The sequence below is a fragment of the Coffea arabica genome, chromosome 8e (assembly GCF_036785885.1).
Source record: "Coffea arabica cultivar ET-39 chromosome 8e, Coffea Arabica ET-39 HiFi, whole genome shotgun sequence".
In the NCBI taxonomy this organism is placed as follows: domain Eukaryota; kingdom Viridiplantae; phylum Streptophyta; class Magnoliopsida; order Gentianales; family Rubiaceae; genus Coffea; species Coffea arabica.
The window spans coordinates 424,050-440,282 of record NC_092324.1 but is presented as its reverse complement, the minus strand read 5'-3'; the positions used below and the strand labels follow the sequence as shown (position 1 = coordinate 440,282).

The window sequence follows — 16,233 nt, the reverse complement described above, 5'->3', positions numbered from 1 at the left end:
GCAGATCAGTTTCTCTCCCGCCGTGTGAGAGTTCAAAATTTTCTCTCTCTTGGGAAGTGTGCAGATCTCCCTCCTTGGGAGGTCTTTCTGAGAAAATTTGCCTGAAACCTGAGTGACCATACAACTTCCAACCCATATGCAAGAATACAAAACTCTCTACATAAATTAAAGCTTCCGACAGATTTAAGTAGGAGCATTAAAAGACAACGGACAAGGCTTTTTCTCAGCTTCAGATAGGTGGAGCCAAAAATCAAGGCAGTCTGGTAGGATTTCCACTAACCTCTGTCTTCAAAGCTCAGACAGGTAACTTTAAAGCGTTACTGTACGGATCTAGCCTGGTATTGCAAGTACTCTTGAAAGGTGTTTTATTTTTCCTGCTGAGGTCCTCTCTGTCCTCGCGTTTATCCTGTGCATTCCAAAAAAAAAAAATAAGGTTTTTTTATTTCCGAAATCTTGTTTATTTCTTTCTTATTCGTGGATAGGAGAGGGCACTCTGTTTTTCGTTGGCTTTCTACAGCCTTAAAAGGTTTTTTTTATATAATTAAAAAAAAAAGGTAGGCCTTGTGTTGGTTTTTATTGGTTTCTGGTGTTTTAAGTGCACTGATGCAGTTGTACGCTTCTATTTTTCTGTCCAGTCGTCTCTCTGAACTGCTTTCCCTTCAGTGGAAGTTTCTTACCTAGAGTTTTAGAGTTCGTTTAGACCACCCCTGTTCAGTAGACTTAACCCTTGCTTCATCTCCTGGAGGTGCCTTGGTCAGTGATATTCCTTCTCTGGAAACATAGCTGGTTTTTCTATGGCTGAGGAGATAGCAGAGATTTTGCAAAAATTCGTGTTATCAAAAAAAGAGTTGGGTGGCACAGAAATTGACAGGGGAGACGTAGGACCGAGCGTGAAGGAGTGTGAAGAAAGCCTGGTAGGGAAAATTAAAGGTGAAAAAATAATAAACTTTGTGGGAGTGAAAAACTTTGTTACCTTAGCATGGGGATACCCTAAAGGTTTGAAGGTTGTGGAGGTAGGAGTCAATACGTTTCAGTTCTTCATCCCCAGTGACACAGATAGAGACAGGATCTCTAAGGGAGGGCCATGGATCATCGACAGCCATATGTTAGTAGTAAGGCCTTGGTTTGAAGGTTTTGAAGAGGGAACGGCTGAGTTTAATATCGCCCCACTATGGATACAAATCTGGAACCTCCCAGTGCACTGGCTCTCGAAAGAAGTGGGGAGAAAAATAGCTTCGGTGTTCCAGGAAACAAAGGAAGTTATCATACCTCAAGGGGGTGGTAAGGAAGGAAGGCACATTAAGGTATTGGTGATGGCAGATATATCCCAACCCCTTATGAGAGGTACCACAGTTAAAATGGATGGAAAAGTGATATGGGTTAATTTTAGGTATGAAAGGTGCCCAGATTTTTGCTACACTTGTGGTAAAATAGGACATAGTGAAAGGAATTGCACTGATAGTATACAAGTGGAGAAAGGCCAGGCGGATAACCAATTTGGGCCATGGCTCAGGGCAGGAGGGGGGAAGATGTCACCTCAGAGAGAAGGGAGAGGTAGACAGTCAGGTAATACATTTCCTAACAAATAGCGTTGGGGATTCAAAGATGGGGAACTGGTGCCAAGGACAGGAGGAGGGAAACTGATGGAAAAAGAGCAGCAAGGCATTAAGGTTGTAGGCGATAAGGAAGCTGGACTGAAGGTGGCTGGTAGTCAGGAAGGGACTACCCGGGCTACAAAAGAACAAGAGAGTGAAAATAAAAAAACAGAAGGAAAGGGGAAGAGATTAGAGATGGAGGAGAGCAGGAATGTAGGGACAGTAAGAATGGAACAGGTTACGAAAGATGAGGGTGAGATGTTCAGTACAGAAAAGCTGAACAAAGTGCCAGAGAATTCTGATGAACAGCTTTTAAACCACTTAGAAACTGAGAGTATGCAAGTAGAAGAAACGTTGGAAAATGTTGGGGACACAAGCAATCAAAAGGCATCTATAAGGAGAAGGAAACAGGCCAAAACTCCAGTTATAAGGAGGAAACCTCTGAAACAGATACAAAACCTCTTGGCTAATAAAGAACCTGCAGGAAAAAGGAAGTTTCATCTAGTAGATGCAGATATGGTGGATGTTGACGTGGTTGAGGTTACGGGAAAGAAAGGAAAAATGGAGATAGGTCAAGAAAGGTGTGTAATGCAAGGTGAGGGGGAGGTGACCAGCCCAACTTGGTCACCCATGGATAAATGAAAGCTCTGGTGTGAAATTGTCAAGGTGCTGGGAGCCCCTTGACAATTCCCCAGTTGAGGGAGGCTTGTAACCTTCTCTCCCCAAACTTGGTGTTCCTGTGTGAAACCAAAAACAGAAAAATTTTCATGGAAAAACTACAAAAACAGTTGAGGTTTGAGGAAAGTGTGGTGGTGGAATCCATGAATAAAGCAGGAGGGATGACGGTAATGTGGAGCAATGAGGTGCAGGTAATGGATGTGGTAACTACTGCCTTCACAGTAGAAGTCCATATCATGGATTCTGAGGCTAATGTGGACTAGTGGTTCATAGGAATTTACGCTAGCACTGATGATCAAATTAGGAGGAATCAATGGGAGGTGATTGAGAGAAGGAAGGTACTGTGGGGACAAAGGTGGCTGATCTCAGGAGACTTCAATGATATTGCTTCCAATGATGAAAAATGGGGGGGTAGAAGAAGAGAGGAAGGTTCTTTTAGGGACTTCAGACTTTTTATCCATCAAAATGGCCTCATAGATTTGGGTTTTGAGGGGAAACCGTGGACATGGAGCAATCAATGGACTCAAAAAGGAGAAATTAGACAAAGACTTGATCGAGCACTAGGAAGTAGTGCCTGGAGCCAACATTTTGACAGAGCTACAGTCAAACACATTGAGAATTTTGGCTCAGATCATAGTATGATATTACTGGATGCTAACCCCCTGCGAGAAAGAAGGAAAAAAAGATTCATATTTGATAAAAGATGGCTGAAAAAAGAAGGTGTGGAAGAAGTAGTAAAACAGGCTTGGAATAGTCCCCACAGTGGATCAAGAATGTACAAAGTACATAGGAAAATTGCAACCTGCAGAGTTGAAATCCTCAAATGGAGGAACCAGTTTCAAGGAAATGCAAGGAAGAATATTGACAAGGTAAAAAAGCAACTGGAGGAGCTGAAAGACACTGACTGCCAAGATAAGAAGAGTAGAAACAAGATGCTAAAAAGACAATTAAAGGAGGCGTATGAGGAAGAAGAGATGTTTTGGAGTCAGAAATCTAGAGTTCAGTGGCTAAAGGAGGGAGATAGGAATACACATTTCTTCCACTCTAGTGTGAAGGGGCGAAGGCAGAGAAACAAGCTTCACAGATTACTACGAGAGAATGGGGATTGGACTAACTCAGAAGAGGAGATAGGAGAAGAAGTGGTGAGTCATTATAAAGACCTCTTCTGCAGTAAAGGGACTGAACAGGTAGACATGGTTCTAGAAGGAATATCACAGACCATCACTGACCAAATGAACCTTAGACTTACTGAACCTGTTAGGGAGGCAGAAATCAAAGAAGCTTTGTTTTCCATGAACCCAACAAAAGCTCCAGGCCCTGATGGCATGACACCAAACTTTTTCCAGAAATTCTGGAATATCCTCAAAACAGACGTAATTCAGGCCATCACAAGTTTCTTCCATTCTGGCCATATGCTCAAAGCAGTTAATCATACCATTATTTCCCTGATACCTAAGGTAGAAAACCCCATTGATATAAAGCAGTTCAGACCTATTAGTCTTTGCAATGTCATTTACAAAATCATATCCAAAATACTTGCAAACAGATTGAAAAAAGTGCTGGATAATTGCATCAGTAAAAATCAGGCAGCTTTTGTGCCTGGAAGACAAATTTTGGATAATGTCATTGTCTCTCATGAGTACATGCACTATCTTAAAAACAAAAGGCAGGGATCTCAAGGTTTCATGGCTTTAAAGTTAGATATGTCAAAAGCCTATGACAGGGTGAAGTGGGGATATTTGAAGGAAATGATGATCAAACTGGGATTCTGTGAAAAATGGATCAGCTGGATCATGGAGTGCATCACAACAGCTACTTTCTCTTTCAATATAAATGGGGAAGCAAGAGGATATGTGATACCTTCTAGGGGGATTAGGCAAGGTGACCCCTTATCACCGTACCTATTCTTACTAGTCTCTGAAGGTTTTTCAAATCTGCTGGCTCAAGCTGAGAGTAACCAGAAGCTGACAGGAATGAAAATTAGCAGAAGTGGACCAGCAATCAGTCATCTTTTCTTTGCAGATGATTCCCTGATTTTTTGCAAAGCGGATACAAGTCAAGCTGAAGAGGTGCTGAGGATATTGGAAAAATATGGAAAAGGTTCGGGACAAATGATAAACATGGACAAGTCTTCAGTGTTCTTTAGTAAGAATGTGACACAAGAAGATCAAGAAGAAATCTGCAGCAGACTAGGAAATATAAGAAGGGTGCATCAAGGAAAGTATCTGGGATTGCCAATGGTAATAACCAGAACCAAGGAACAAATATTTGGCTATATCAGAGACAAATGCCAGAAAAAGGTCTCTAACTGGTGCAACAAGAAGCTCAGCCAAGTAGGAAAAGAGGTGTTACTGAAAGCAATCACTATGGCCATGCCAACCTATGCAATGTCTTGCTTCAAGCTTCCAGTGAAATTGTGTAAGGATATACATGCCTTAATGGCAAAATTCTGGTGGGGAGGAGATAATGAAAAAAGAAAAGTACACTGGTGTTCATGGAAAAAGATGGCAGCTGAGAAGAACAGAGGAGGACTAGGATTCAGAGACTTACAAGCTTTCAACAAAGCCTTGTTGGGTAAACAAATCTGGAGGCTCCTCACGAGTCCAAACCTGCTGATGAGCAAGGTGTTGAAAGCAAAGTACTACTGGAAGGAGTCACCTTTGAGCTGTGAAGTAAAAGGCAACTCATCCTGGATTTGGAAAAGCTTGATGGGAGCTAGGGAGGAGGTTAAGCGAGGGGTAAGGAAGAGGATTGGAAATGGGAAGGGGACCAGAATTTGGGAGGATGCTTGGATTCAGGATGGGAAGGATGGAAAGCTAGAGTCCCCTAAACCCACAGGGTGCCTGATGAGCAAAGTGAGTGAACTGATATCTAATTCTAGATGGAATTCACCACTTGTTTTCAGGACCTTTAACACAAGAGAAGCAGGACAGATACTTAAGACTCCTGTAAGCCTAACTGGTCGACCTGACTGCTACTCCTGGAGTTATAGTACCAATGGCCAATACACAGTTAGATCAGCGTATGAGGCAATCACAAGGGAGGGTAAGCAGCAGGAATCCAACGGGAGACTGAAGGGGGAGACAAGCTGGGAAGGAGGGAGTGAGAAAGTCTGGAAACATCTATGGAAGTTGAAGATAAAGCATAAACAAAAGCTGTTTATATGGAAAAGTCTGAACCAAGTCTTGCCGGGTAGGGAAGCAATATACAAAAGAATAGGCAAAGGTGACATGATTTGCAAGCTGTGTGGAGAAGGTAGTGAGACAGTTGAACACATCTTTTTTCATTGCACAAAGGCTCAAATGATATGGCAGATGGCACCCCTCCAGTGGGATGGAATTAAGGAACATACTGCTGACTTCAGAAGATGGTGGAGCATTTTAATGGAGGCACAAACCAGACGGGAGGGACTGGAACATATAGCTTTAACAGTGGAAATACTCTGGCAGATTTGGAAAGCTAGGAATGAAGCTGAATTCGAAGAGAAGGATAGACATCCAATGGAAGTTATCAGGAAAGCAATTAAGGATTGGGAGGAGTATCAACAAGCACAACAAATGGAACATCATATGAGCATCTCAAAAACAGAAGTAGCACAAGAAGATGAGGAAAGGCTGAGGGAAGAGGATAATCTGCTAAACATCAGTGTTGAGGTAGGACAGCATGCAGAAGGCCAAAACATGGGAATTGGAGTTACAGCAGAAAATAACAGGAGCCAGAAATGTGCAGCTTGGATACTGAAGGAGAGAAGTACCGGTTCGGCTGTTGTGGACAACTTGATGGCCATCAAACTGGCACTCTGTAAGCTAAACGAGAAAGGGTGGCAATATATCAAGATCCAAACACCATGTACTCAGGTGCTGAATATGCTACGACCCCAAGCTACTAGCAATTCAAGGCTGGTAACTCACCTGGAGGATATCAGAGACCTTAGCTCAATGTTTAGGAAATGCTCATTTGATAGTTTACCTGTTGAAGTGAATAGGCTCAGTGAAAAATTGAGCAAGCTAGCTATGAGGATACTTTAATGAGGACCTTTAGGTTCCTCTGTGGTTTAGTCCACTTTTGTAAAGCCTATGCTTGAGCCCTTGCTCATATAATGTGTATGTTCTCATTAATTTTATGAATAAAATCGTTATCGTTTCTGGAAAAAAAAAAAAACAAAGGAGTTCCAGTTACTGTTGAACTTGTTCACCATCCTGAACTTGTGTAGGTGCGGCCACGTAAGTACCAAGAAATGTGACAAATGTACAAATTTGGACAGGAATACAAGTTTGGAGCCGCAGAAAATGAAGAGGTTCCGTTCCGTGCATGAAGGAGCCGTTTATGGACAGCGGTGGAGGATACTCATCATCACCGACATGATGACTGGTAAAAGAGAGAGGAAACAAGAAAGAAGGAAGCAGAAAAAGAAGAAGCCCAGAAGCTAATGAAATCATTAATCATACAAAGACCAAATCAATCAAATTCAATATAAATGTGGCGGATAAATCTCATTTGACTATAAGTATGGATATGAGAAATGTGTATCAACTTCTAATTAAAGAAAATTCAACCACCCTTTGTTTGGTTTTCTTTCTATTGTCATTTGCATTCTTTCTATTTAAAGCTAAGCCTCCTCTCTCAGTTTCACAGCCAATTAAGTTCCAACCAATTATGAGTCATGTCAGCCACTTCTCTCTTCCTCTCTTTCCTACTCATATTTACTCTGATGCTACTGTTTTCAAAATCATCCGTGTATAAAAAATAAGAGAGAGAGAGAGAGATATTAATCTTCTTCATCAAAAGAGAGAAAAACTTGAAATTTGTTCCTTTTTTTTCTCCTCTTGCTAGCACCATTGGAATTGTTCAGCTGCCCGCAGCTCCTCAACATATTCTTCTTTCGCACCTGCTCATAATGATCTTTCTCTTTCTTTAATTTGGTCCATCGCATATTTCTCCAGCTAATCATAATCTCCTTGCAACACATTGCATCTACCAAAAACCGTTTCCAGGTAATTAATTAGCTGATCTTTCTTTTTCACTTATTCACTACTCAGAATCATTCATTCATTGACTATTGCCGCAAAATGGGAATGCAGATAGATTTGATTCAGCAATAGCTGCATTATTCGATGCATTTGTTCATGAATGAATGATGTGATTCTTTTGCATTTTTCACGGTTAACTCCGATCCATTTTCACCTCTTTTGTCTGCTGCCTTAAATGTGTGTAGGTTGCGGCATGAATACAGCTAGTTGGCCTTACTTTGACCCCGATTTTGATGGCCTTTCAGAAAGAGTTTACGGCCCTGTGTAAGTCATCATGCACGTCTGATATTTTACATTGCATTTCTGTTCTGAAGCAAAATCTGGGTCAAATTTTAACATCAAGGAGACGCATCTGATGTTATGCATGTGTCTTGGAGCAATTGAAATGATGTCTAGCAACGCTCGATCATTTGACTATTTCTTTAGATTGGAGCTACATATCAAGTGATAGTGGAATTTCTTTATTTTCTTTTCCTTTTTTTTTTCCCTTACAGATGCAGAGTTACAATTGACAATGAAAGCTCAGACGAGTGCACCGTTTTAAAGGTAAGAGTGTTAGGGAGGCCACAAGTGGCAATCCTGACTGATTAATTAGGGAAGGAGAAAGAGAAAGTATTAGCGATGAATGGTAAATCATACAATACTGACATGCACATTATTACTTGGCAGATCGATAGCGTAAACAAGCAGGGCCTACTTCTGGAGGTGGTGCAGGCGCTTACTGATATGAACCTCACCATATTGAAGAGCTACATTTCCTCTGATGCTGGATGGTTCATGGACGGTAATCCTTAAACCATCCTGATTGAATTTTCTCTTTGAAAATGATATTACAATTGACATATTTAATAGATTTGTACAAGTACATGACAATTTGCCCCCAACCTGCAGCTGGAGAATATTCCTACTCATTAAAACTTACCTCCCTCCTTCACTTGGTACTCTTTGGATATTTTGCAGTTTTTCATGTTAAAGATGGAAGTGGGAACAAAGTTACTGATCAGAATGTTATCAACTATATACAGAAGGTAAATCCTTCAATTCTCTCCCAGAAATTTTCACTCCCTCCAAAATTTTTTTTATAGAAGGTAATTAATTTCTCCCCAAAATGCATGTATGCATTTGGGAGAAGTGTGGTAAACTCATTAAGTTGCCCCATCAAAAAATATTCTTTAAGTTTACTATTATATGGTAAATCCGTAAACTAGGCAATTTGTAAAGTGGGCATGAAAGCCCTTTAAGGTGTTCAATAAATAATGCGTTAAAAGTAATTGCTGTTGAACATGCAGTCTAATGCTAGCAAGCCTGCTCATTACTGGTTCAGGTACATACATGGACTAACAAATTAAGGAAATGGTACTGCAGGCCATTGGAGCAAATAAGGAGGCCATGGTAAAAGCAAGGGCCAGAAATACCAAGTTCTTAGAGTCCAAGACATCTGCTCATGAACCCACAGCAATAGAGATGAGGGGAAAAGACAGGCCTGGCCTTTTCTCTGAAATTTCTGCCGCCTTGGCCGATCTTCATATTAATGTGGTGGAAGCACATGCATGGAGCCACAATGCTCGCTTAGCATGCGTTGCCTACATCTCCGACCAATCCACATCCTCTCCGATTGATGACCACCGCCTCGCCACCATCGAAGACCACCTTACCACGGTCCTCAGAGCCACCACGTCTCAAAACACCGGAGATGACGTCTGCACCAACCAACAAGAGGTGAAACATTTTGCTGGCCTTCCCGATCATGGCCGCTGGGAAGGCACCATGACTGATGTGGAACGCCGGTTGCATCAGCTCATGCTCTCCGTTCGCGACTTTGACGGGCCTCCTTCAGCTTCAGGGCCGTCGAGCTCGTGGCCGAGGTCCACGGCGAATATTCCACTTGGTGGCCACGATGATGAGGAGGAGCGGGAGAAGAAAGAATGCCAGGTGCGGATTGAGAGCTGTGATGAGAAGGGATATTCAATAGTCACAGTGAGTTGTAAGGATCGGAGAAGGCTCATGTTTGATACTGTTTGCACTCTTACCGACCTGCAATACGTCATCTTCCATGCTTCCGTTGATTCTGATGAAGGTTATGCATTTCAGGTACGTTTTAAGTGAAACCCGCTCATGAGCAAATCTGCCTTGCCTAATACTACTACCTAGCTAGCTACTAGTTTCTTCACAGCATTCGTTCATATGTGCCCATCAATCTAAGTCTGCCCATCAATCAACCTGTAGGAGTATTTCATAAGGCACGTTGATGGCTGTGCCTTGAATACAGAGGGCGAAAAGGAAAGAGTCATAAAATGCTTGGAGGCCGCCATAGAGCGTAGGGTTTGTGAGGTACGTACCAGAAATCCTTCCTTCTTTTGCAACATCTGTCCCTTATGATTCATCATATAATAAATGGGATACCAGTATGTCTTGAATTTTGATGAAATTTCTATTGAAACAGGGTATTCGATTAGAGTTACGTGCAACTAATAGGGTAGGACTTCTTTCTGACATAACTCGGGTTCTTCGGGAGAATGGCCTAGCTGTAGTCAGGGCAGATATAGCAACACAGGGCGAGAATGCGGTAAATGCCTTCTATGTGAGGGATATGTCAGGCAACGACGTCGATATGGAGTTTATTAAAACAATGAAGAGAGAGATGGGACCAATAGATCTTGATGTCAAAAATGAAACACCAATTATCAGGCGAACCTCACCTGGAAATGGAAATGGAAATGGAAGTGGAAATGGAAGGCCTCGGTTCTCTGTTGGGGACATTCTGAGGTCTCACGTTGAGCGTTTATCCCACAACATCGCCATCGGATAAAATGTACACATAATGGGTCAGCCAGTTCATAACTTCTCATAGACCATATATGATATATAGGAGGATGATGAGGATATGTAAATACTAGTAATTAAGTAATGCCCTGGTGTACATTATCATTTGTCACATGTATATATATATATATATATAAATGACTGTAAATATGAAAGGAAGGTAATTAAAGGGACGGGTGCAAGCATGGTTCGCCATATCAGCCGATATCGATACGTATCGGTCGAATCGTAATTGGACGGAGGGAATCGGTACTCGCTCTAACTCGGCCGATATTGACTGATTCGAATCCACGGTACATAATATAAAAAAAAAAAAAACCTTTATATATGTTTGTCTCTGTACATTGTCTATAGCTTCTGAGCAAGCCTAAAATTTAAGCGCCTAAGCCATACAGAATGCAGTATCATATGAAACATATCAAACCTCTGAGCTGGGTGGTTCAATACAAAATGTCTCCTCACAGCTCTCAACCCCTCTTTAAGCCTCCTGTACTCATCGTCCGGAATAGCCATCAAAATCTCCTTCAGTCGAGGGATCTCAGATATCTCAACCTTTATGGAGAAAGCTTCCCATCTTAACACATCGCTAAATGGCAAAACATAATGCTTCGAGAGGATCACAGGGATGCATTCAGCATAAATGGCCTCAACGATTCTAGGGCTGGCGACTTCATGCCCGCTAGGGCACAGGCAAAACTTTGATTTCAGCATGAAGGTGTAGTAATCTAGACCTTTAGGCAGATATTCATAGACAGGGATGGCGGCGTCCCGGCCCTTCCAGTGCTGGACAAGAGTGGGCCGGATTGGACCATGCAATCCACCGGCAAAGAAGGCCAGATAGGGTCTTGATCTGTTGGCTGGTGGAGGGTTCCGGATTTTGCGCGACACATCACCATCATAAAGTTGAATTTCAGGCAGGCTGACATCTTTTCTTGGGTTGAATCCCTCTGAGGAGTTGGCATTGCACAAGACCCTTATTGATGTGTTGTAAAGAAATGGATTGCCCCTTGAGGCATGCGGTCCCTGCAATATATATAGAGTGGAGTTTAGAGTTTCTGCTCACAGGAAAAACCAAAGTGAGTGATAAAAAGAGCCAAAAGAATTCGAGAAACTTATTAATTACCCAATCATGGCAGGAGAGCATGAAGTGATCGGCTCCTTGGGTTCTATTCCAGAAGGGGTGTTTTGTGGAGATGACCCTCACGTAATCAGATGCAAACTGTTTCAGTGGGGAGATATTGTATGTATTGGGCTTGTAGAGGTATTTGACCATCCAAGTGACGCTGAAAGGCATGAAATACACGTGACCCGAATGAGGATCTCTGGTCCTGAATCTGTTGCCACCGTGCTCCATTTCGTGTATGAATCTTCCTTCAATCGCATATATATTTTTGCACGGCCCGTAATGTACAATTGGTAGCTCCCCTTCTTCGTATACGTACACTTTAAATCTCTTTTCCATCTCAGCATAACTCCTGTATATGGAAAGCAAGTCCATTCTAATATTTGAGTATTTTCTTCTGAAGCTAGTCACCCGCAGGTTTAGAGTTGAATGGTTCATGAATTGTACTGATCACAATGTAATCCAGAATCAAATAATAATTTTCAAAATTCTATGGCAGTGAAGGTGTTAATTAATAGGGCCGGGATTCTTGTGGATAACTTATCTGTAAAGTAAGTAAGTGCAAATACAAATACAATCTGACTAATTCCCCTCTCCACGAGGTATGATGCAGCAAAATGTTACTGCAATTTCAGCGTAAGGTAATGATGCAAGAAAAGCTTGTATCTTCCAAGATTGGAAATATGAAAGAGCAGACGGTGCAAAAATCTTCTCACTTTTTTCATGCACATGGGGAATTATTTGATAGTTTTCCGGTTAAAGCAAACTGCATCCTTGTGCGTAAGGTAATGATGCAACAAATTAAGGCTTGTGCATGAACTGCAATGTGCTGTTGACTCAGAAATAGAATTTAGATGGTTGGTTGAATTGCAAACAATTCGAAACATCAAACATGAAATATTGGGGAAAGAAAAGTAGATTCCTGTTAAAATCATGACCTGTCGAAAGTTCTATATGATCCGCTAGATTAAATTCCACGCCAATTGTCTTATAAGATACGTCATGACAAAAACGGAAATTAAGTTATTAGAAACCAAGAAAGATTAACGGTTCCGTTGTCAAGGGATAAAAATTCATGAACTCGGAAGAATGTCAAATTTATCGGGAAGACAGATCTAATCATATGATGTAAGAGGCTATGGTAAAAATTCTTAAAAGGGAAACTCCATTAATTGATGAAATTGCTGAGAGGATGGTCCATTCCATAAGGACGAAACAATATTCCTGAAATCCTAGGAAATTTTCTTAAGGCTACCCAAGAATCCCAGTTGTACTGAAACCAGCAAACACTAGCGAATTAGAGGAAAGGAATCTCAGAAGGTTGTATGTAATAATTAGCTGTAATGAATTGGGTTGGATAAGAATGACAATTTATTGTCAGAGTAAATATATGCATGCACACGAAAATCTTGCCATGCTAATCAAGGAAATTCAATCACTTGACAGGCAACTCAAATGACACGAAGAAACAGTAGTTGGTTTTATCGCAAGGAAAATCATTAAAAGTAAAATCATTAGTATTATCACAACCACTTTACAAAAGTAGTATTCTACTTCCCCCTCCAAAATTTCTTTCCTATAATGTCCTTCAATTATATCAAAATCACTCAAATGTGCCCTACTAGCTAATTAATTAAGCGCGTTGAATATTTCACCATCACTCACCCGTCTTACAAGTTACATTCCAAATTTCCACATCCCATTTTGGAGACCTTTTCTTTTACTTTTTTCTTTTCTTTTTTTTTGTTTTGTTTTGTTTTGGAGACGTATTTCAAACCCCAGGAAATTAAATTTGGGGGAGAATGGGAAATTATGGTAAAGAGGAAAGGGGGGCAGCTTTTTGGAGAGAAGGGGGGGGGGAACAATCAAGTGGAAGAAAAGAGGGAAGGAGTAAGGAGCAAGGGAACAATGAATGTGTGGGCACAACACAACACTATACCATAGGACTAAATCAATGAACACAGAACAGAATAGAGAGAGACACACCACATTCCACCTTCTTTACGTTCTACACAACATTTGAAACGTCAACTACAAGTCTTCTCTCTTACTGCAGTTATATTCGGAAATTTAAAAAAGGCACACAACACATGCAATGTGTATTGCATTGCATCGTAGTAGCAGTAGTATTTTGCTAGGTGTGATTTTGGTGGGTGACTTTGAAGGCAAGTTGTTGGATTGATTAACAAAATCCCCTGCATGCCCCTCTTCTAACTTTTGCAAATATATTGTTCAATTTAATATGGAACTATATTTTAAAACTTTAGATTTTAAATTTCGGTTAAACTGCTTATGCTATGTGCCTGAACACTTGAACGTATTTTAAAAAAAAAATCCCCTACGTTTTAGAATAATATTGCAGTAATTGTATGATCCTGAATTGCATCATCTCCCAACTTCATTGCTGGTTACTACATTCAATTTGTATATATCCACCGGTTAGGAAAGAAATAAATAGTAATTATTTTATATATCTGGAAATTAAAGAAAAAAAGATCAGGAAGGCAATGAATAATAGCATTAATGCATTTAAGTTTTTTTTAAAAAAAAAAGAAAAGAAAAGGAAACGTACTGGAAAAAAGCAGCAGGATTGCGGTAAATATGGGCGGAGAAGGTGGTTACAGAAAAATTCCGATGAGAAGCTGCGGCTTCTCTAATCGCTGCTCGTGCTTTTGCAAGTCCTCTTTCCAGAATCTCTTGCCTTGTCTGCAATCATGTACATATATGCATGCGTAATTACGCAGAGAAGACGATATTATACCATATTTTGTGAGGAAATTAAAGATGATCGATTGATCAGGAGGAGAATTCAAAACAAAAGAGGCATGCAGTTAAGATAACAGAAAAACTATAATATATACTAGTACTGAATATAAAACAGAAGAGAGAAAGAGGACATACGAGAATAATTGGGGAAGGAAGGTGAGAATCAGGTGGAGGAGTAAGAGTAGTAGTGGCAGCAGCAGAGATGATGTTGTTGGGAATGAAATAGTAGGCCAGTGATTTGGAGGAGGAAATATTAGGAGGCGTGGCTGTTTTCGTCGTTGTTCCGGCGGACTTGAATGCTGAGAATTTGAAAGGTGGCGACCAAGCAGCAATAGAAGAAGAAGAAGAAGAAGAAGAGACGATGGTGAAAACCGCCACGACCATCACCGACGACACTAGAAACATGACGCTGCAAACAAGCCATACGCAGTAATTAGAAGAAGAACTACTGCTAGTACTCGTACTACTTCCACTACCGCCGCTTCCTGTCCCGTGAAAGTTTTCCGTACTACTACTATCATTATTATTGTTGTTGTTGTTATGATCATGATCACCACCGGCGGCGTTGGTATGGTTTGTATAAGTCACCATTTGTGTTTCGGTTTGGGGGAGTGCGTGTTTTGTGCGTGTATTTTGTATAAGACGGAGCTCAGAGAAATGAGTGTGTAAATATTAATAATATATACTCCTACTCTGTGGTTTCCTAATTTGGTTGAGTGTGTGTATGTGTGTGTCTATATATATATATATATATATATATATATATATATAGGTTAAAAGTGTGTGTGAGAGAGAGTGAGTGAGTGTGTGTGTATTGCAAGGGAGGGGCCAAGGCAAGGGCAGATAGAACGAAGAAGATGGAGGTGAAGCCGTGAAGGTGAAGGTGGGAAGGATTTCACCGGTCGGAGTTGAGACTTGAGAGTTGAGACTTGAGAGTTGAAACGGCTAAAAAGGCATTCAAAAAAGAATAAAAAGTCGTTAAAATCCATGCCGTGGGCGTGTGGGGGGGAGGGAACTAAATTCTTCTGCGATTAACTAACGAACTAACTACATGTTTAGTACTTAGTCAGTCAGTCAGTCCACATGCCTTCATTATTCTAATTTTACATTATCGATCCCACTCATTCTCGTGTCATGCCCCCAAAATTTGGTTTCTCTCTTCTTTTTTTTTTTTTTTTTTTTTTATCAGGGATAATTCCAGAAACCTCCCTCGAGGTTTCTAACAATTTCACCTAGTATTTTTGAAATTTTTAATATTACACGTATTTTTCTTGACCCTACAAAATGACCATAATAGTCTTAACATATTAATATTTTTTTCATGCAATTAAACAATCCACTTCTAATCCTGTTCACAATTAGACATTTAATAAAAACAAAAATAAAATTCACTTTTGAAATAATCGATCATGTCCTAGACACAAAAATAACATATTAAAAATTAATTTTAACTTTCTTGGAGGATCTGAATATGAATAGAAGAGTATGTAAATTGGGTTTAAAAAAGATAGGGTTGGTATTGATACTTCAGCAGTTGAGGGATAGGATGTTATATTGATGCGATTATTAAAATTTTTTGAGCTTAACAATACAAATTTTTTATATTTCGATTGAGGTTTTAGAATTTAGGGATTGACAGTGGTAATGGCCATGGTGATAATAGTACTAATTTGAAATGTGGTAATATGAAAAGGGTTAAAATAGTAGAGATGAGAGTTGAAAATGAGTTTGAAATTTTGTGCATGTTCTATAGTTTTTGAATAATTTTGTAAGAAGGTAAAATGAACTTCACAATTTCATGAGAGCATTTTGGGTTATTCATTCAAAATTTTGACTATTAAATAGTTTTTGTAACATAAACTATTTTAACAAATGTTATATGTGTGTCCGAATAGGAAATTGATAAAAAATGATAATATTACCTCAAATCTCAAATCTATAAATTAATTAAAAAGAATCTACAATAGATTTTCTATTTAATTACGCCTTCATTTAATCATTAATCTTAAGATGTTCGGATGGGTGCAGCTATTTGAACGCTGCTGCAGCTTTCAACAGGTAAAATATATAATCCTCGAGTCAAAAAGAAAACCGAAAAAAAGAAAAAGAAAACCATCCCACCACCTCTCCTCTTACATGGCATCAGTAAGTATTGCCTGAGCCGCTGTTATGAATATGCAACCCACAGGTAATTATGATTTGCAATTCTTATCATTGT

The 16,233-nt window shown here is 40.1% G+C and overlaps 2 protein-coding genes across 2 annotated transcripts; one reads left to right on the top strand and one right to left on the bottom strand.

Moving 5' to 3' along the window:
• Nucleotides 1-4,711: 4,711 nt before the first annotated feature.
• LOC113703744 (ACT domain-containing protein ACR2-like) lies at nt 4,712-10,112 on the top strand. Its single transcript, XM_072062160.1, has 8 exons — nt 4,712-4,725; nt 7,511-7,567; nt 7,798-7,849; nt 7,973-8,087; nt 8,264-8,331; nt 8,669-9,394; nt 9,530-9,634; nt 9,747-10,112. The coding sequence occupies exons 1-8, from the start codon at nt 4,712-4,714 to the stop codon at nt 10,110-10,112; spliced, it is 1,503 nt and encodes a 500-aa protein (XP_071918261.1).
• Nucleotides 10,113-10,404: 292 nt separating this feature from the next.
• LOC113703743 (probable glycosyltransferase At5g25310) lies at nt 10,405-14,681 on the bottom strand. Its single transcript, XM_027225220.2, has 4 exons — nt 14,151-14,681; nt 13,822-13,955; nt 11,250-11,601; nt 10,405-11,149 (listed from the first exon to the last, which is right to left on the bottom strand). The coding sequence occupies exons 1-4, from the start codon at nt 14,604-14,606 to the stop codon at nt 10,475-10,477; spliced, it is 1,617 nt and encodes a 538-aa protein (XP_027081021.1). The 5' UTR covers nt 14,607-14,681; the 3' UTR covers nt 10,405-10,474.
• Nucleotides 14,682-16,233: the final 1,552 nt, after the last annotated feature.